The sequence below is a fragment of the Eschrichtius robustus genome, chromosome 10, assembly GCF_028021215.1.
Source record: "Eschrichtius robustus isolate mEscRob2 chromosome 10, mEscRob2.pri, whole genome shotgun sequence".
Classification (NCBI taxonomy): domain Eukaryota; kingdom Metazoa; phylum Chordata; class Mammalia; order Artiodactyla; family Eschrichtiidae; genus Eschrichtius; species Eschrichtius robustus.
Genome location: NC_090833.1, coordinates 47771286 through 47792517, shown reverse-complemented (window position 1 = coordinate 47792517; position 21232 = coordinate 47771286). Strand labels below are relative to the sequence as shown.

The 21232-nt window shown below is 36.2% G+C and overlaps 1 protein-coding gene across 3 annotated transcripts in view; it reads left to right on the top strand.

Annotated features, from left to right (window-relative positions):
* Nucleotides 1-20437, top strand: part of C10H9orf85 (chromosome 10 C9orf85 homolog) — a 61322-nt gene extending 40885 nt beyond the window's left edge. For all 3 annotated transcript variants that reach the window (XM_068552681.1, XM_068552683.1, XM_068552682.1), the window contains 2 exons: nt 19016-19129; nt 19617-20437. In XM_068552681.1, the coding sequence (XP_068408782.1) occupies nt 19016-19129; nt 19617-19761 (259 nt within the window). In that variant the 3' untranslated portion in view covers nt 19762-20437. The remainder of the gene's footprint in view (nt 1-19015; nt 19130-19616) is intronic.
* The last annotated feature ends 795 nt before the right edge of the window (nt 20438-21232 follow it).

Here is a 21232-nt window from a genome sequence, read left to right as displayed (position 1 = left end):
TTTGAGCAGTAGTTTCCATTTTCTCTTTTTTTTTCTAAACTACTCTTGGTCAAAGGTGAATATTCTGTAATCTTTTAAGAATTATTCTAATCAAATCTACTGCAATAAGAAGAGGTAAAATCTCTCCACTTATTTTCAAATACATCATTTAGGGACACAGGGAAGTGAATTGAACTTCTACTCAAAGTTCTTGGAATTTGGGGACGTTGTTCCCTTAAAAACATTTCCTAAGTAGCATATGATATAATTCCTTAGTGTGGTTTCTGGATCTTTCTGTGTTAGCACAGGTTACTTGGAGCCACTGTAGGAAATGTCACTTTATAGAACTCTGTCAATGTGAGTTTCTATTATTTATACACCAAGGGTGGAGTATCACAGCTCACTGTTTACGAGTATCACAGCTCACTGTTTAGCTGTCACCTGTGAGAATATTACAAGTGGAGCTGAACTGTGATAAAGGTTAGTGTGTAATAATATAACCAGGAAATGAAGGCAGTACCAGAAAAGTTGTGGCAGAGTAAAATGAGTCTTTTACTTCTAGAAGTTACTAAAAATACCAGATCAGTTCTTTTCCCATTGGTATTTATTGTCCAGATCAGTACTTCTCAGAGCTTTTGTTCTCAGGACCTCTTTATACTGTTAAAAATTACTAAGGACCTCAGATAGCTTGTTTTTTGTTGTTTTTTTAAAATTAATTGATTTATTTGTTTATTTTTGGCAGCATTGGGTCTTCGTTGCTGCGCGCAGGCTTTCTCTAGTTGTGGTGAGCAGGGGCTACTCTTCGTTGCGGTGCGCAGGCTTCTCATTGCAGTGGCTTCTCTTGTTGCAGAACACGGGCTCTAGATGGGCGGGCTTCAGTAGTTGTGGCTCGCGGGCTCTAGAGTGCAGGCTCAGTAGTTGTGGCGCGTGGGCTTAGTTGCTCCGCAACATGTGGGATCTTCCCAGACCAGGGATTGAACCCGTGTCCCCTGCATTGGCAGGCGGATTCTTAACCACTGTGCCACAAGGGAAGCCCCGATAGCTTGGTTTATATTGGCTTTTATGGGTTATATCTAATGATATTTATTAGATATAATGATATTTATTGTATTAGATATGAAAACTGAGACATTTAAAAAATAATTATTTAATAAATAATATGAATGTAAGCAACATGCCCATTAAATGTTAATATTAATAACTTTTTATGAAAAAATAACTTTTGAAACAAAAATATTAGTGAGACAAGTGGCATTGTTTTATATTTCTATGAATTTCATTAGTGTCTGACTAGTAGAAGGAAAAGGAAACAGTACATTTCAAAAAGAGTATGAGTAAATTTTAATAACCTTTTCCAGATAATTGTAGAAATTCATCTTTGATACCATACCAGATCTCAGAAGGGTAATTTCCTAGAGGTTTGTTACGGTATAGAATCTGAAACCACATCAGAGAACACTTTGTTATACTAAAATCCATTGGTCTGTCTTGCAATTGAATGGATCTTTCACTCATGCATGCTTTTGTAACATCATGCATTTGCTCATTTGGAAAATATTAGTTCATTGAATTATACAGATCTTCCAAATGTTGCTATGTTTTATTATACAATAGAAAATGTGTTAATACTACAAGAATATCATTAGAAAGTCTGTGGGTTTTTCATTTTTGTTATTTAGCTATGAATTTGTGGAGGTGACAAATACAGTGATTACTAGTACAATTTGGTGCTGCTGTCTTTGTTCATGCTAAGTTGCCAGCACTTTTAGTACCCATTGTAAAGAATGAGACTCAAAGAAGTTAAAGTGACTTTCAATGATTATGTGGCAAGGATATGTCAAAGTTGGGCTAGATCTAGGTCTCTTGCTTCCCAAATCAGTGCTATTTTCAAAATACATAATATTTTCTAGTGTTTACAGTGGTCCTCAAAATCAAATTTTGTCTCTGACTTTTATCCTTAAATAGGTAGTGAACATTTTTTAGCTTTTAATTACTTTTTCTTTCCTTTTGTGTTTTTCATTATAAAAAAAGTAAATATAGTAACATTTTTAAAAAGTGTATTACTGTCTCCTTTGTTAGTAAACATGGTTCATAGGAGTAACCTGTGCTTTTTTTGAGCACAGTTTCCACTAAAATGATTAGTTGTGGTATATGCATGGTCAAGATTGATTATTTCTGGGAATTGTATTCCATGGAGCAATGAAAAGAAGGCAAAACCACCATTATTTTAACATCTCTGGAGTTTGCTTGGTAATGAACTCACAAAATATTCAAAATGTAGCTATTTTCAGGGGAAATTAGGTAAAATTTATATTTAGGTGAATTTCAAGTTTTTCCTTACTATGCATTTTGCAAGAAAAAAATACTCAGGAGTGATTAAATAATTTACAGCTATTTTTAAAGATGTTTCAAGATACTGCACAAGTTTTATTACAACTTGGAATGTATATCTATCATTAAAATAATGTCTAAACCATTTCATGCTTAAGATCAAGATTCTTTGGCTAGACGAATGTGATGTATTTAGGTGAAAAAAAGAGGCTGAAACTCAATTACTTTCAGATCTTCTCTCACTGTACTCCCCACGAAGACATAAAGCCTAGGTTAAGAGATTTGAAATTGAAGGCGCACAAAGATCTCACTTCTGTGACAGAGAAACTGGAAGGCTGTAAACGTCTAAAAATGTATATAATTTACCTTTTCACAAACATTTCACGTTTATAAAAAGGAAACGTGTCATTTGAAAAATGTGTATGTGTGTGTATCTCCTTATAAGATAGGTATATTTATACTCAGAGCTACTAGCCTAATACAACCTGTTTTTCTGAGTGGATTTAAATTTGAAAAGAGCATAATTGCTTTCAGCAAAAAAATTCCTTCTCTTCTCAACCACATTGAAGGATATTGGAAGACCCCCCTATCTAGGCAGTAGTACTTTGATCTGGTCAAGAGTTCTCAAGTGGTAATGTGAATAAGAATTTCTTGAAGAATTTGTTAACAGACAGATTCTTGGAACCCATCCCCAAGATTCTGATTATGTAAATGATGGGTGGAGGCCAGAGATCTGCATTTTAATAAGCTATGCAGGTGTTTGAGCCAGTGATAAAAGTCGCTGTTTTGAGGATTAGATGTGCTAGAAAATGTAGAATCTGGTATCTTTTAACTCTAGATTCCAAAACAGGATATCCCATTTTTGAGCCTATTTTACATGTAAATTTTAACATTAACAGTTCTACAAATACAGTTTTATCCCCGAATTAGCAATTTGAATACTTAAGGATTAGTTTACCCCAGGAGTCCCTGTTATAAAACAACATATTCATAGAAATGAATTTCTTTGAAGCCTCAGAGGAACCTAACCAAAACAGACTTTCTTTAAAATTATTTAAAAAAAAGAAATTGAAGCCAAAAAACACTGAAATTTTTCCTAGTCCATTTGTATTATTAGAATTTTGTGTGTATTCTAATGGCATAAAATTTTAATCTAATTTTTATTGCAAAGTAATTAAATAAAGCTTTTTGGAAAGTCAAAACACAAAACATACCAAATTATTTAACAAAAAATTTTCATAATTATTTTCACTTCGATTGTGAAGTTTTTTAAAAAAATTCTGATTCATTTTTCCTAGTCAAGTCTCTTACATGCAGTAAAATGTACCCTTTGTAGTGTACAGTGTTAAAAAAACAAAATTCAACTGAGTGAATTTTAGAGATCTTACTGACTTTATCCAATTTAGCAGATGAAAAGGAGCTCTGAGGAACTGTAGAAAATGAAAGACTTTTGTAGGCAGAAGGGTGTGGGAACAAGAAAGTCACACTAGACAAAAAAGCAGGTTGGTTATTGCAGGGTGACTTTCCTTTAGGGGGTGGCAAGGGCCTATCAGGCAGAGTACTTAGCTTGTGCTGATTAGATGAGCCCTGATTGGTTTAAAATTCCATTTCTGGGAAAGCCAAAACTGAAATTGTCTCAATTCGGTGATTTGGGGCTTAGCTTAAGTGACTCTATTTTGGGGCCTGTTGTTTTGTTTTTAACGACAGTTTTATAAGTTTTGACAAATGAATACAGTTGTGAGACAAACACCACAATTAAGATATAGGACAGTTCTATTACCCACAAACACTACTTTATGCCACTTCGTAGTTCCTCCTACCTCACTCCCAGTCCCTGGCAAACACTGATCTGTTTTCTTTCCCCATACTTTTACCTTATTGCAGAATGTCATATTTATGGAGTCATACAATATATGGTCTTTTGAGGCTGACTTCTTTAACTTAACATAGTGGAGTTGAGATTCATCTGCACTGTTGTGTGGATCAGTGGTTAGGTCTCTTTTATCGCTGAGTAGTATTCAATCAGGATGTATCACTGACTGTTCATCCATTCACCAGTTGATAGACATTTAGGTTCGCTAGTTGGTGATTGTGAACTATGCTGCCATAAACATTTCGTGTACAGAGTTTTGTGTGAATGTATGGTGAAGATCTGTTTAATTTATCAGGATTTATTGATCATGGTTTTGTTGTAGTTAAGAAATCTTTGCCTAGGGTCACAAATATTTTTTCCTTTGTTTTCCTCTAGAAGTTATATAATTCTTGGTTTTATATTGGGTTTATGATCCATTTCCTGTTAATTTTATGGATATCCAACTGTTCCATGGTTATTTGTTGATAAGTCTGTACTTTCTCCATTGAATTCCCTTTGTGTACTGTGTTGAAAATCAGTTGATTTATGTGGAAGAGTCTATATTCTGTCCTGTTGATGTATGTATCTATCTTTCACCAGTACCACACTACCTTCCTTGATTACTACAGCTTTAAGATAGGTCTTGAAATCCAGTCTTAAGAAAGTCTTCCAACCTTGTTTTTCTTTTTCAAAATAGTTTTGGCTAATATATTTACTTTGCTTTTTCTTATAACTTTTAGAATCAGCTTGCCAATTTTCTTTCTCTTTTTTTGAATTTTATTTATTTTTTTATACAGCAGGTTCTTATTAGTTATCCATTTTATACATATTAGTGTATATATGTCAATCCCAATCTCCCAATTCATCCCACCACCACCCCCCCGCCACTTTCCCCCCTTGGTGTCCATACGTTTGTTCTCTACATCTGTGTCTCAATTTCTGCCCTGCAAACCAGTTCATCTGTAGCATGTTTCTAGGTTCCACATATATGCGTTAATATACGATATACACTTTTCTTGTTTTTCTCTTTCTGACTTACTTCACTCTGTATGACTAGATCCATCCACGTCTCTAGATCCATCCACGTCTCTACAAATGACCCAATTTCGTTCCTTTTTATGGCTGAGTAATATTCCATTGTATATATATACCACCTCTTCTTTATCCATTCGTCTATCCATGGGCATTTAGGTTGCTTCCATGTCCTGGCTATTGTAAATAGTGCTGCGATGAACATTGGGGTGCATGGGTCTTTTTGAATTACGGTTTTCTCTGGGTATATGCCCAGTAGTGGGATTGCTGGGTCATATGGTAATTCTATTTTTAGTTTTTTAAGGAACCTCCATACTGTTCTCCATAGTGGCTGTATTAATTTACATTCCCACCAACAGTGCAAGAGGGTTCCCTTTTCTCCACACCCTCTCCAGGATTTCTTGTTTGTTGATTTTCTGATGATGCCCATTCTAACTGGTGTGAGGTGATACCTCATTGTAGTGTTGATTTGCATTTCTCTAATAATTACTGATGTTGAGCAGCTTTTCATGTGCCTCTTGGCCATCTGTATGTCTTCTTTGGAGAAATGTCTATTTAGGTCTTCTGCCCATTTTTTGATTGGGTTGTTTGTTTTTTTAATATTGAGCTGCATGAGCTGTATATATATTTTGGAGATTAATCCTTTGTCCGTTGATTCATTTGTAAATATTTTCTCCCATTCTTTTTGCCTTTTTGTCTTGTTTGTAATTTGCTGTGCAAAAGCTTTGAAGTTTCATTAGGTTCCAGTTGTCTATTTTTGTTTTTATTTCCATTACTCTAGGAGGTGGATGAAAAAAGATCTTGCTGTGACTTATGTCAAAGAGTGTTCTTTCTATGTTTTCCTGTAAGAGTTTTATAGTGTCCAGTCTTACATTTAGGTCTCTAATCCATTTTGAGTCTATTTTTGTGTATAGTGTTAGGGAGTGTTCTAATTTCATTCTTTTACATATAGCTGTCCAGTTTTCCCAGCACCACTTATTGAAGAGACTGTCTTTTCTCCATTGTATATCCTTGCCTCCTTTGTCATAGATTAGTTGACCAAAGGTGCGTGGGTTTATCTCTGGGCTTTCTATCCTGTTCCATTGATCTATTTCTGTTTTTGTGCCAGTACCATATTGTCTTGATTACTGTAGCTTTGTAGTATAGTCTGAAGTCAGGGAGTCTGATTCCTCCAGCTCCGTTTTTTTCCCTCAAGACCGCTTTGGCTATTTGGGGTCTTTTGTGTCTCCATACAAATTTTAAGATTTTTTGTTCTAGTTCCGTAAAAAATGCCATTGGTAATTTGATAGGGATTGCACTGAATCTGTAGATTGCTTTGGGTAGTATAGTCATTTTCACAATATTGATTGTTCCAATCCAAGAACATGGTATATCTCTGCATCTGTTGGTATCATCTTTAATTTCTTTCATCAGTGTCTTATAATTTTCTGCATACAGGTCTTTTGTCTCCTTAGGTAGACTTATTCCTAGGTATTTTATTCTTTTTGTTGCAGTGGTAAATGGGAGTGTTTCCTTAATTTCACTTTCAGAATTTTCATCATTAGTGTATAGGAATGCAAGAGATTTCTGTGCATTAATTTTGTATCCTGCTACTTTACCAAATTCATTGATTAGCTCTAGCAGTTTTCTGGTAGCATCTTTAGGATTCTCTATGTATAGTATCATGTCATCTGCAAACAGTGACAGCTTTACTTCTTCTTTTCCAGTTTGGATTCCTTTTATTTCTTTGTCTTCTCTGATTGCTGTGGCTAACACGTCCAAAACTATGTTGAATAATAGTGGTGAGAGTGGACAACCTTGTCGTGTTCCTGATCTTAGAGGAAATGCTTTCAGTTTTTCACCATTGAGAATGATGTTGGCTGTGGGTTTGTCATTTATGGCCTTTATTATGTTGAGGTAAGTTCCCTCTATGCCTACTTTCTGGAGGGTTTTTATCATAAATGGGTGTTGAATTTTGTCGAAAGCTTTCTCTGCATCTACTCAGATGATCCTATGGTTTTTCTTCTTCAGTTTGTTAATATGGTGTGTCACATTGATTGACTTGCGTATATTGAAGAATCCTTGCATCCCTGTGATAAATCCCACTTGATCATGGTGTATGATCCTTTTAATGTGTGGTTGAATTCTGTTTGCTAGTATTTTGTTGAGGATTTTTGCATCTATATTCATGGATGATATTGGCCTGTAATTTTCTTTTATTGTAGTATCTTTGTGTGGTTTTGGTATCAGGGTGATGGTGGCCTCATAGAATGAGTTTGGGAGTGTTCCTTTCTCTGCAGTATTTTGGAAGAGTTTGAGAAGGATGGGTGTTAGCTCTTCTCTAAATGGTTGATAGAATTCACCTGTGAATTCATCTGGTCCTGGACTTTTGTTTGTTGGAAGATTTTTAATCACAGTTTCAATTTCATTACTTGTGATTGGTCTGTTCATATTTCCTATTTCTTCCTGGTTCAGTCTTGGAAGGTTATACCTTTCTAAGAATTTGTCCATTTCTTCCAGGTTGTCCATTTTATTGGCATAGAGTTGCTTGTAGTAGTCTCTTAAGATGCTTTGTATTTCTGCGGTGTCTGTTGTAACTTCTCCTTTCATTTCTAATTTTATTGATTTGAGTCCTCTCCCTCTTTTTCTTGATGAGTCTGGCTAATGGTTTATCAATTTTGTTTATCTTCTCAAAGAACCAGCTTTTAGTTTTATTGATCTTTGCTATTGTTTTCTTTGTTTCTGTTTCATATATTTCTGCTCTGATCTTTATGATTTCTTTCCTCTACTAACTTTGAGTTTTGTTTGTTCTTCTTTCTCTAGTTCCTTTAGGTATAAGGTTAGATTGTTTATTTGAGATGTTTGTTGTTTCTTGAGGAAGGATTGTATTGTTATAAACTTCCCTCTTAGAACTGCTTTTGCTGCATCCCATAGGTTTTGGATCGTCGTGTTTTCATTGTCATTTGTCTCTAAGTATGTTTTGATACCTTCTTTGATTTCTTCAGTGATCTCTTGGTTATTTAGTAACGTATTGTTTATCCTCCATGTGTTTGTGCTTTTTACTTTTTTCCCCCTGTAATTGATTTCTAATCTCATAGCATTGTGGTCAGAAAAGATGCCTGATATGATTTCAATTTTCTTATATTTATGGAGGCTTGATTTGTGACCCAAGATGTGATCTATCCTGGAGAATGTTCCAGGTGCACTTGAGAAGAAAGTGTAATCTGCTGTTTTTGGATGGAATGTCCTATAAATATCAATTAAATCTCTCTGGTCTCCTGTGTCATTTAAAGCTTGTATTTCCTTATTAATTTCCTGTTTGGATGAACTGTCCATTCGTGTAAGTGAGGTGTTAAAGTCCCCCACTATTATTGTGTCACTGTCGATTTCCTCTTTTATCGCGGATAGCAGTTGCCTTATGTATTGAGGAGCTCCTATGTTGGATGCATGTATATTTATACTTGTTATATTTTCTTCTTGGATTGATCCCTTGATCATTACGCAGTGTCCTTCCTTGTCTCTTGTAACATTCTTTATTTTAAAGTCTATTTTATCTGATATGAGTATTGCTACTCCAGCTTTCTTTTGATTTCCATTTGCATGAATATCTTTTTCCATCCCCTCACTTTCAGTCTGTATGTGTCCCTAGGTCTGAAGTGGGTCTCCTGTAGACAGCATATACATGGATCTTGTTTTTGTATCCGTTCAGCGAGCCTGTGTCTTTTGGTTGGAGCATTTAATCCATTCACGTTTAAGGTAATTATTGATATGTATGTTCCTATGTAGTTTCTTCCCTTTCATCACTCTAAATATGTCATGCCACTCCCTTCTGGCTTGTAGAATTTCTGCTGAGAAATCAGCTGTTAACCTTATGGGAGTTCCCTTGTATGTTATTTGTCATTTTTCCCTTGCTGCTTTCAGTAATTTTTCTTTGTCTTTAATTTTTGCCAATTTGATTACAATGTGTCTCGGCACGTTTCTCCTTGGGTTTATCCTGCCTGGGACTCTCTGTGCTTCCTGGACTTGGGTGTCTATTTCCTTTCCCATGTTAGGGAAGTTTTCGACTATAATCTCTTCATATATTTTCTCGGGTCCTTTCTCTCTCTCTCTTCTCCTTCTGGGACCCCTATAATGCGAATGTTGTTGCGTTTAATGTTGTTCCAGAGGTCTCTTAGGCTGTCTTCATTTTTTTTCATTCTTTTTTCTTTATTCTGTTCCACAGCCGTGAATTCCACCATTCTGTCTTCAAGGTCACTTATCCGTTCTTCTGCCTTGGTTATTCTGCTATTGATTCCTTCTAGTGTATTTTTTATTTCAATTATTGTATTGTTCATCTCTGTTCTTTAATTGTTCTAGGTCTTTGTTAAATATTTCTTGCATCTTCTCAATCTTTGCCTCCATTCTTTTTCCTAGGTCCTGCATCATCTTCACTATCATTATTCTGAATTCCTTTTCTGGAAGGTTGCCTATCTCCACTTCATTTAGTTGTTTTTCTGGGGTTTTATCTTGTTCCTTCATCTGGTACATAGCCCTCTGCCTTTTCATCTTGTCTATCTTTCTGTGAATGTAGTTTTTGTTCCACAGGCTGCAGGACTGTAATTCTTCTCACTTTTGGTGCACAGTGCCTGCCATGTGGCGTCGATGTCAGTGTAGAGGTTCTTCTTGGAGGGCTTGCCCGAGCTGATGCCGTAGCCCGAGTAGTCGTAGGAGAAGATGTTGCAATTGATGCGCGAGCCAAGGCCAATGTAGAAGCTGCACATCTGGCCCAGGTCCACGGCGTTGCCATGGAGAAGAGCAGCATGTAGTGGCTGGAGGATGCACAGCGCACAAACATGCAGCCGAACCCCAATTTTATTTCTAACACTTTTTTTGTATATTCTGTGATATTTTCTACATAGACAATGAATTTTAAAAAAAATGAAGACATGGAAATTCCCTGGTGGTCCAGTGGTTAGGACTTGGTGCTTTCATTGCCATGGACTGAGTTCAATCCCTGGTCAAGGAACTAAGATCCCACAAACCATGCGGTGGGGGGGGAGAAAAGGATAAAAAATGAAGACAGTTTTATGTCTTGCTTTCCAGTCTGTATGACTTTTATTTCTATTTTGGCTTTATTCTACTGCCTAGGGCCTCCAGTATGTTTTTGAAAAGGAGTGATGAGGGCAGATATTCTTACCCTGTTCCTGATCTTATGGGGAACATACACAGTCTTTTATCGTTAAGTATGATATTAGCTGTAGATTTTTTGTAGATGCATTTTACTGGATTGAGGAAGTTTCTTTCAATTCATAGTTTGCTGAGAGTTTATATCATGAATAGATGTTAAATTTTGTCAAATAACTATTTCTGCATCTATTTAGATGATCATATGGTTTTTCTTCCTTAGAACATTGATTTGATGAGTTACATTTATTGATTTTAATATTGAATCAGCTTTTCATGTCCCTAGATAAACTCCACTTGATCATGATGTGTAACCTTTTTACATATTGCTAGATTTGATTTGCTAACATTTTGTTACATTTTCTTGCATGTGTTCATTACCAGTACTCGTTTGTAATTTTGTCCTTTTTTAAAAATATTTATTTATTTATTTTTGGCTGTGTTGGGTCTTTGTTTCTGTGCAAGGGCTTTCTCTAGTTGCGGCAAGCGGGGGCCACTCTTCATCGCAGTGCGCGGGCCTCTCACTATCGCGGCCTCTCTTGTTGCGGAGCACAGGCTCCAGACGCACAGGCTCAGTAGTTGTGGCTCACGGGCCGAGTTGCTCCGCAGCATGTGGGATCTTCCCAGACCAGGGCTCGAACCCATGTCCCCTGCATTGGCAGGCAGATTCTCAACCACTGTGCCACCAGGGAAGCCCTAATTTTGTCTTTTTTTTATCTTGAAGTTAGGGCCTCATCAAATGAGTTGGGAACTGTTTCTTTCTATTTTATTTTCTGGAAAGATTTGTGTAAAATTAGTATTATCTCTTAAATGTTTGGTAGAATTCAGCAATTCTAAAAGCCATTTGGGCCTGGAGTTTTATTTGTTGGAGAGTTTTTAACCATAACTAAATTTTCCTTTAATGGGTAGAGGAGTTTTTAGATTATCTATTTCATCTTAAGCAAGTTTTTATACTGTGTCTTTCCAGAAATTTGTCCATTTCAATGAAGTGGTTGGATTTATAGGCATAGAGTTTTTAGTATATTTTTCTTATTATTCTTTAATATCTGTTGCATATCTAATATTGTTCCCTCTTTCTTTCCTGAAATTAGTTATTTGTGGTCTCTCTTTTTTTATCTTGATCAGTCTGGCTATATGTTTATGAATTATATTAATCTTTGCAAAGAGCCTGCTTTGGATTTTATTGGTTTTCTCTTTTTCTGTTTTTCAATTTCATCTATTTCTGTTCACATTGGTATTGCTTCCTCCCTTTTGTTTACTTTGAGTTTAATTTACTCTTCTTTTTCTTCTTTCTTAAGATGGACGTTTAGATAGTTCTTTTTGCTTAATATAAGCATTTAATTATATAAATTTCCCAAGAACGTCTTTAGCTCCATTCCATAAATTTTGGTGCTGTGTTTTCATTATCATTCAATCGAAGTATTCTAATTGCCTTTGTGACTTCCTCTTTAACCTGTAGGTTATTTAGAAGTGTTTTGCTTAATTTTTGTATATTTGGGCATTTTCCAGATATTTTTCTGTTACTGATTTCTGGTTAATTTCATTGTGGTAAGAGAACATACTTTATATAAATTTTAGGTTTTTGTTTTTAATTTGTTAAGGTTGGTTTTATAGCTCAGAATATGGTTTATCTTAGATTCTGTTCCATGTGTGCTTGAAGAGAATATATTGCTCTTGTTGGGTGGAGTGTTCTGTAAATGTCAGTTTGATTGATAGGCTTCTATCGATTGGGTGTTCTATATCTTTACTGATTTTTGTCTGCTTGTTGCTTCACTTACAGAGAGAGAAGTGTTGAAATCCCCAGTTTTAACTGTGGATTTGTCTATTTCTCTTTTTAGTTCAATGCTTTTGCATCATTTATTTCAACACACTGTTTTTTGGTGCATAAACATTTAGGATTATTTCATGCTTTTGGAAAATTGATTCCTTCATTGTCATTTAATATCCTTTCTTAAACCTGACAGTTTTCTTTGCTTTGAAGTCTATTTCAATAATAATGTAGCTTTCTTCTGATTAGTGTTTGCATTTTTTTTTTCCCTGCCCTTCTCCTTTTAACTCTCTACAGGCATATCTCAGAGATATTGTGGGTTTGATCCCAGGGCACCTCAGTAAAGCAAATACTGCAGTAAAGTGAGTCACATGAATTTTTTGGTTTTCCAGTGCATGTAGAACTTATGCTTACACTATATTGAGTCTATTAAGTATGCAATAGCATTATGTTTTAAAAAATCAATGTACATACCTTATTTTTAAAATATTGCTAGAAAATGCTAGCCATCATCTGAGCCTTCAGCAAGTTGTAATCTTTTTGCGATAGTAACATCAAAGATTACTCATCACAGATCACTGTAACAAATATAGTAATAATTTAAAAATTTGATATATTGCAAGAATAACCAAAATGTGACACAGAGGCACAAAGTGAGCAAATGTTGTTGGAAAAAATGACAACGATAGACTTGCTTAACACAGGGTTGCCACAAGCCTTCAATTTGTTTAAAAAAGAAAAAAAAAGCAATATCTGTAAAGTACAATAAAATGAGGTATGCCTGTTTATGTTTAAAGTGGATTTCTTGTATCTTTCACTCCCTGTCTTTCTTATTTCTAATATATTTCCATTTGGCTTTTTAAAAATATCTTTATTAAGATTCACATACTATACTGTTCATCCATTTGAAGTGTACAGTTTAGCAGCTTTTAGTATTATATATCACAGAGCTTTGCAAACACATCAATTTTTGAACATTTTCATCATCTTAGAAAGAAACCTCATACCCATTAGGAGCCAATCTCCATTTCTCCCCCAAACATTCCCCCATCCCTTGCTTTCTCTTTCTATAGATTTACCTATTTTGGACATTTCATATAAACAGAATCATATAACATGTAGTCTTCTATGACTGCCTTCTTTCACTTAGCATATTTTTTTCAAGCATGTTGTAACATTTATCAGTGCTTAATTCTTTTTTACTAATAAGTAATACTCCATTGTATGGATATATATTCTTATTTACCCATTCATCAATTGATGGACATTTGGATTATTCCTACTTTTTTGGCTGTTACAAATAATGCTGCTATGAACATTGATGTACAAGTTTTTGTGTGCATATGTGTTTTCAATTCTCTTGGGTATGTATCTAGAAGTAGAGTTTCTGGGTTAGGTGATACTTCTGTGTTTATAACCTTTTGAGGAACTGCCAAATTGTTTTCAAAAGTGACCATACCTTTTTACTTCCCACCAGCAATATGAGGATTCCAATTTCTCCACATCCTTACCAACACTTGTTATTGCCCTTCTTTTTGATACTAGTCATTCTAGTTGGTATATGGTGGTTCCTTATTGTGGTTTTGATTTTCATTTCCCTGATGACTAAAGATGTTGAGGATCTTTTCATGTGCTTATTGGCCATTTGTATATCTTTTTGGGAAAATGTCTATTCATATTCTTTGTTTATTTGTAATTGAGTTATTTGTCTTTTTATTATTGAGTTATAGGAGTTTTTAGTATATTCTAGATGCCAGTTCCTTATCAGATATGATTTCCAAGTATTTTCTCCCATTCAGCAGGGTTTTGTTTTCACTTTCTTGATAATGCCCTTTGATGCACAAAAATTTTTAATTTTTTGAAAATTGAGATATAATTGGCATATAACATTATGTTAGTTTCAAGTATACAACATAATGATTTGATATTTGTATACATTGCAAAATGATCACCACAATAAGTCTAGTTAACATGTGTCACCATACATAGTCACAAAATTTTTTTTCTTGTGATGAGAACTTTTAAGATTTACTTTCTTAGCAACTTTCAAATATGTAATACAGAATTATTAACCAGAGTTACCATGATGTACATTACATCCCGATGACTTATTTATTTTATAACTCAAAGTTTGTACATTTTGACCCCCTTCACCCATTTTGCCCATCCCCTACCCCTTGCCTTTTTTTTTTTTTTTTTTTAAATTATGTATTTATTTATTTATGGCTGTGTTGGGTCTTCGTTTCTGTGTGAGGGCTCTCTCCAGTTGTGGCAAGCGGGGGCCGCTCTTCATCGTGGTGCGTGGGCCTCTCACTATCGCGGCCTCTCTTGTTTTGGAGCACAGGCTCCAGACGCACAGGCTCAGTAATTGTGGCTCACGGGCCTAGCCGCTCTGCGGCATGTGGGATCTTCCCAGACCAGGGCTCGAACCCGTGTCCCCTGCATTAGCAGGCAGACTCTCAACCACTGCGCCACCAGGGAAGCCCCTACCCCTTGCCTTTGACAACCACCAATCTGTTCTCTGTATCCATGAGCTAGGTATTTTATTTATTTATTCATTCATTCAAGATTTTGCATATAAGTGAGATTATATGGAATTTGCCTTTCTCTCTCTGACTTATTTCCCTTAGCATAATGCCCTCAGGGTCCATCCATGTTGTCACAAATGGCAAGATTTCCTTCTTTTTTTTTTTTTAATTCAAGACCCATTTATTCTCTAGTTCTGCCCACATGGAGACACCCTCCTTGAAAAGGGGTTGAATACTTCCGTTCACTTTAACACCCTGTGCTGAAAACATGTCTTCCGAGGTTTCAACTCTGAGATCCACAGTCTTAAAGCACTGATTCTTAAACCTCATCTAGATTTCTCCCCTTGGATGGGGGGAGATGACCCAAAGACAGAGAAGAACAGCTCAGGACTGTGGACTCTGCTTGCCCAGAAGACCTTGCAGCTCCCCTGACCAGCCGGCTGGAGCCAGGATTAGGGCCCTGAGACGAGGGGCGCCTGCTGGGCTGCTGCCACCGCAGATGGGCCATGCTGCTGTTGGGCGCCTTCCTGCCCCACCGCCACCGGCCCCCAACTCCTGTCCTCTTCACTAGGCTGGCTGTCACCTTTAGGTTCCCTGGAGTCTGGGGATTCCAGACGGTCTCTGCTCACACTTCTGTATCCCGCCTGCTGCCTCAGCACTGCTGATTCACACTAGGGGGGGAAAAGCACACAGAACTGCTTTTCAACACACCAACGTTCCACACCAAAGTTATTTCATAAGCCCGCAGGTTCTTTTTCATCAGAGGACACTCCCAAGGCCATGACTTGCCCCGGCTCCCCACTGCCCTTGCCAGCAGACTGGACGTGCGTGGCCACCATGCTGAGTCGGGCACACCCCCTGGCTCCCCTCTGGCGCACTCTCCTGGAGAACTGAGGGCGGTGCCCTGGGCGCATCAGCAGGATCTGTCCTGAAGCCAGTCCTAGAGTGACAAGAGCCACACCTGCAGGTCTGTTCCACTGACCAGACGCACAGGACCGAGCTGGGCCCACGGACCTTGGTCTGGACTGTGTCGGCTGGTCATTCTTGCCTAGGTTCACAGGCCAATAGCCACTGTCCTTCCTGTACTTTCTTGCTCATCACTGCACCAGCGGGTCACTCCTACCTGCTGCCGTCACACACCTGGCAACCTCGTGTTCCGGGGCCAGCCAAGAACTGAGACCTCAGCAGGCCCCTAGTTCCCAGCAGGCAAACTCCCCATTAAACTACTGCTGCCTAGCCATGTTCTCAAGGCTTCAGAGCTGGGAAAGTGCAGAGAGGATAGCAATCCGCAGCGCCCACAGCCCCAGACCCACAATGCTCCGCGGAGGCGCCGGAACCTCGCCGCACCCACCCCCGCCAACACAAGGGACCTCTGCGCCCGCCTGTCCCGCGGACCCGGGCGCACATCCAACCACCGCGACCCACGATGGAGACGCGGTGGGCGCTGGGGCGGGCGGGGACCCGGGCTCCAGCCCCGAGGCCGCGCGGACCCAGCAGGCCACCCGCCCTCCCTCCCCGCCCGCCGCCCAGAAAGCTCCTTCTTTTTTTAAGGCTGAATAATATTCCATTGTGTGTGTGTGTGTATGTATTACATTTTCTTTATTCATCCATGAGTGGACACTTGGGTTGTTTCCATTTCTTTTCCATTGCAAATAATGCTGCAGTGAACATGGGTATGCATATATCTTTTCAAGTTAGTGTTTTTGTTTTCTTTGGAATAATACCCAGAAGTAGAATTGCTGGATCAAATGGTAGTTCCGTTTTTAATTTTTTGATTAACCTCTATAATGTTTCCCATAGTGGCTGCACTGATTTACATTCCCACTAACAGTGCATAAAGTTTCCTTTTTTCCCACATTCTCGCCAACACTTGTTATTTCTTGTCTTTTTGATAATAGCCATTCTGACAGGTGTGAAGTGATATCTCATTGTGGTTTAGATTTGAATTTCCTTGATTATTAGTGATGTTGAGCATCTTTTTATGTACCTGTTAGCCATCTGTATGTCTTCTTTGGAAAAATGTCTATTCAGATCCTTTGCCCATTTTTTAATCAGTTTTTTTTTTTTTTTTTTTGCCTTTGGGTTATATGAGTTCTTTGTATATTTGAGTTATTAACCCCTTAACAGATACATGATTTGCAAATATTTTCTCTTACTCTGTAGGTTGTCTTTTCATTTTGTTGGTGTTTTCCTTTGCTGTGAAGAAGCTTTTTAGTATGTTGTAGTCCCACTTGTTTATTTTTTATTTTTTTTGACTTTATTTCCAAAATGATTTCCAAAAAGTTGCCAAGACTGATGTCAAGAGCTTACTGCCAGTTTTCTTCTAGGAGTTTTATGGTTTTAGGTCTTACATTCAAGTCTTTAACCAATTTTGAGTTAATTTTTTTGTATGGTATAAGATAGTGGTCTAGTTCCATTCTTTTGCATGTGGCTGTCCAGTTTTTCCAATACCATTTACTGAAGAGACTGTTCTTTCCTTATTGTATATTCTTGGCTCCTTTTTATAAATTAATTGACCATATATGAATGGGTTTATTTCTGGGCTCTCTATTCTGTTCCATCAATCTATGTGTCTATTTTTATGCCAGTACCACACTGTTTTGATTACTGTGGCTTTGTAATATAGTTTGAAATCAGGAAGTGTGATGTCGCTACCTTTGTTCTTCTTTCTCAAGATTGCTTTGCTATTTGGGACCTTTTGTGGTTCCATACAAATTTAGGATTGTTTGTTTTATTTATGTGAGAAATGCCACTGAAATTTTGATAAGGATTGAATTGAATCTGTAGATTGCTTTTGGTAGTATGGCCTTTTAAACAATACTATATGGATACATGTGGAATATTCCAACCAAAAGCAACAAAATACCCACTCTTCTCAAGTGTGCATGGAACATTCTCCAGGATATATTTTATGTTAACCCACAAAACGGTTCTGAGAGGGAAGTTCCTAGCAATAAATGCTTACATCAAGAAACAAAAAAAATCTTAAACAACCTAACTTTGTTCCTAAAGGAACTAGAAAAATAGATGAAGTCCAAAGTTAGTAGAAGGAAGGAAATAACAAAGATCAGATTGGAAATAACTGAAACAGGAACTGAAAAGACAACAGGCAAGATCAGTGAATCTCAGAACTGGTTATTTGTAAAGGTAAACAAAATTGTCAGACCTTTAGCTAGAATCTCCAAGAAAAAAAGAGAGAACTCAAATAAGTCAAATCAGAAATGAAAGAGGAGACATTGCAACAGATACCACAGAAATACAAAGGATTTTAAGAGACTACTATGGACAATTGTATGCCAACACATTTGACAACCTATAAGAAATGGGTAAATTCCTAGAAACATACACCCTACAAAGACTGAATCATGAAGAAGTAAAAATCTGAAAGTTCAATTACTAGTAAGGAGATTGAATTAGCAATCAAAAATCTCCCAACAAACAAAAGTCCAGGACCAGACAGCTTCACTGGTAAATTCTACCAAACATTCAAAGAAGAACTAATACCAATCCTTCTCAAACTCTTCCCCCCCCCAAAAAAACTAATACCAGTCCTTCTCAGACTCTTCAAGAGGAGAGAATGCTCCCAAACTCATTTTATGAGGCCAGCATTACTCTGCTACCAAACCAGACAGGGATGCCACAAGAAAAGAAAATTACAGGCCATTATCCCTGATGAACATAGATGCAAAAATCCTCAACAAAATATTAGTAAACTGAATTCAACAATACATCAAAAGGACCATTCACCATTATCAAGTGGTGTTTATTCCAGGCATGCAAGGATGGTTCAGTTTCCTCAAATCAATCAATATGATACAGCACATTAATAAAATGAAGGATAAAAATCATATGACCATCTCAATAGATGCAGAAAAAGCATTTGACACAATGATATGATAAAAACTCTCAACAAAGCGGGTATAGAGGGAAAGTTTCTCAACATAATAAAGGCCATGTATGATAAATCCACAGCTAACATTATGCTCAGTGGTGAAAACTGAAAGGTTTCCATCTAAGATCAGGAACAATACAAGGATGCCCACTGTTGCCACTTTTATTCAACATAGTGTTGGAAGTCCTAGCCAGAGCAATCAGATAAGGAAAAGAAATAAAAGGAATCCAAATTGAAAAGGAAGAAGTAAAACTGTTAATATTTGCAGATGACATTTTTTAAAAGCTTTAAGAAAGTAGATAAATGTCTACTATTATTCTGAGCTGTACACTGTTCTCTAGAAATGCTATGTAATTAATCTAAAGTAACATATGAGAGTAATATCTGAGATTGAGGCTTATCAGCTGTACACTTAGCCACACACCCCCTTATTTCATTAAATAAACCTTAATGAGTAAAAATTAAGATTTTATTTTCTTTTCTACTTTTAGTGTTAAATGTTTACAAAAGACAGTGAAGGATTCTTATCACATAATGTGTAGACCATGTGCCTGTGATCTTGAAGTCTGTGCCAAATGTGGAAAGAGAGAAGATGTTGTTATTCCGTGAGTATTTCTTTTTATGTTTGGGATTTACTCTTGTAATTAATATGTGAATTTTCTTTTAAGGAAACATTCAGTAGCTCTGAGAGTCTTAAGATGCAGAATATCACACTAATGTAGACGCTGTTCTACCCAACAGGAAGAACATCTTAATTAATTGTTAAATGTTTCTATCATTATAATAAAAGTGAAGCATCATTTTCAGAAAGTTAAAATATTTATGAGGTTCACATTTATTACACATTACAAAAGAATTACTCATTATATAACTTCTTTTCTTTAATGGACATCATGTGTTAATTTCTTTGATCATACTTTATTGACAACTGTATTATAATTGGTTGGCTCTTGAGTTAAGTTAATCTTCAAGGATCTTTTCCTCTTTATTTACTTCATAAGGCTCCTGTTAATCAAGAAATGTAGTGTAAAAGTCTTTTCAATCTACACAGTTAAACAATGAAATCCTGAGAAATTTTTCTTCCATCTTTAGGTTTAATAAAGAACCAGAAAAGACAGAAAATGTTGAAAATAATCTACGTTCCAGCCACAGAAGAAGAAGAAATGAAGAAAGTGATGATGATTTAGATTTTGATATTGATTTAGAAGACACAGAAGAAGACAATCAAATGGATTGATATAACTATATTAAAAGACAGTTTGAAAGCATGAAATTCTGAACAACTTTGATTTTGAGGGTTTAAAAAAAAAATACTGTGGACTCCTAGTAAGGACATTGGAAAAACCTATAGAAAATACATGGGCAATGTGAATTGTGTATGATATTTGAATAGTGATAAAGCTTTCATCCAGAGTTTTCTTATAATACATTTTTAAGTAGCATATGCTAGTATATCTGCCAAAATGAGTATTGGAGTATTGTATTGCAGTTCATGGGAATTATTTAGAAGAATATACTATCTAGTATCAAATTAAGCAAGATTCAGAATTGATGGTTGTATAGAAACTATCTCATGGAAAAATCAGATGACATTATTATGTTGCTAGCCTCAAAAATTGGTCCTCAGGAGGTACCTTTTGAAAGATTGATCTCAGGTTAATGTCCCACATAACAAAAGCCCTCTTGCTTTCGCTTGCTTGTTGTAAAGCAAAATGTTTATTGTTTTTTAATAATAATGTTTAACAAGTATATAGCAGTTTTTCTTTGAAAGTGTTTTTATGTATCTTATCATATTATTTTTACCTTTTTTCACTTATGAAATTTACATGCAGAAAAAAATGCATAAAATCTATATGTATAGTTTAACACACAATTATAAAGAAAAATCATACATTTATCACCCACGTGAATAAAATACTCCTAAACAATATAAGTTAGCTTTGTCTGATTTTTGAACTTTTTTTCTATCTTTTTGTTTTGAAAAATCTCAGACCTAAAGAAAAGTAGCAGTGTAATACAATGAACCTTTGTATGCTCTTCACTTAGATTCACAATTGTTAACGTTTTGCCACATTTCCTTTATATTTGAATAGATATATGGATATATTTTTTACTTGCTGAACCATTTGAAAATAATTGGCAGGCATTGGTTTTGAACTTTATATGAACAGACTTATACTATGCATGTTAATTTGTATCTCTTCTTATTTCATTATTATGAAACTTGTGAAATTGATCTGTGTTGTTGCAAGAGCTCTAATTTGTTAATTTTACATTTTTTATTCTACATTTTATTCTGTTTTATTCTATTGTATTTACATACCACAATTTATTTTTCCTCTCTAATACTGAGGGACATTTGAGTTATTTCAGAATTTTCCTATAACAAACAATATTAGGTGTTTCTTGGTATAAATGTCTTATTTCTCGGTACATTTTCTGTTAGGTATGTAATAGAAGAAGATTGAAATGTTTCCTGGTGTACTTGTCTTGTTTCTTGCTACATTTTCTGTTAGGTGTGTCTAGCAGTGGTAGAGGGCATCAGGTATATATGCATCTTCACTATTACTATGTACTATGTAATGCTGTCTTTCCAGAAGGATTGTTATCTCCCTTCCCCGTAGCAATGTATTAGAGTTCCTGTGCTCTGCATCCTTTCCAACACTTGGTATCATACTTTTAAATTTCTGTCAGATATGTGTGCAACA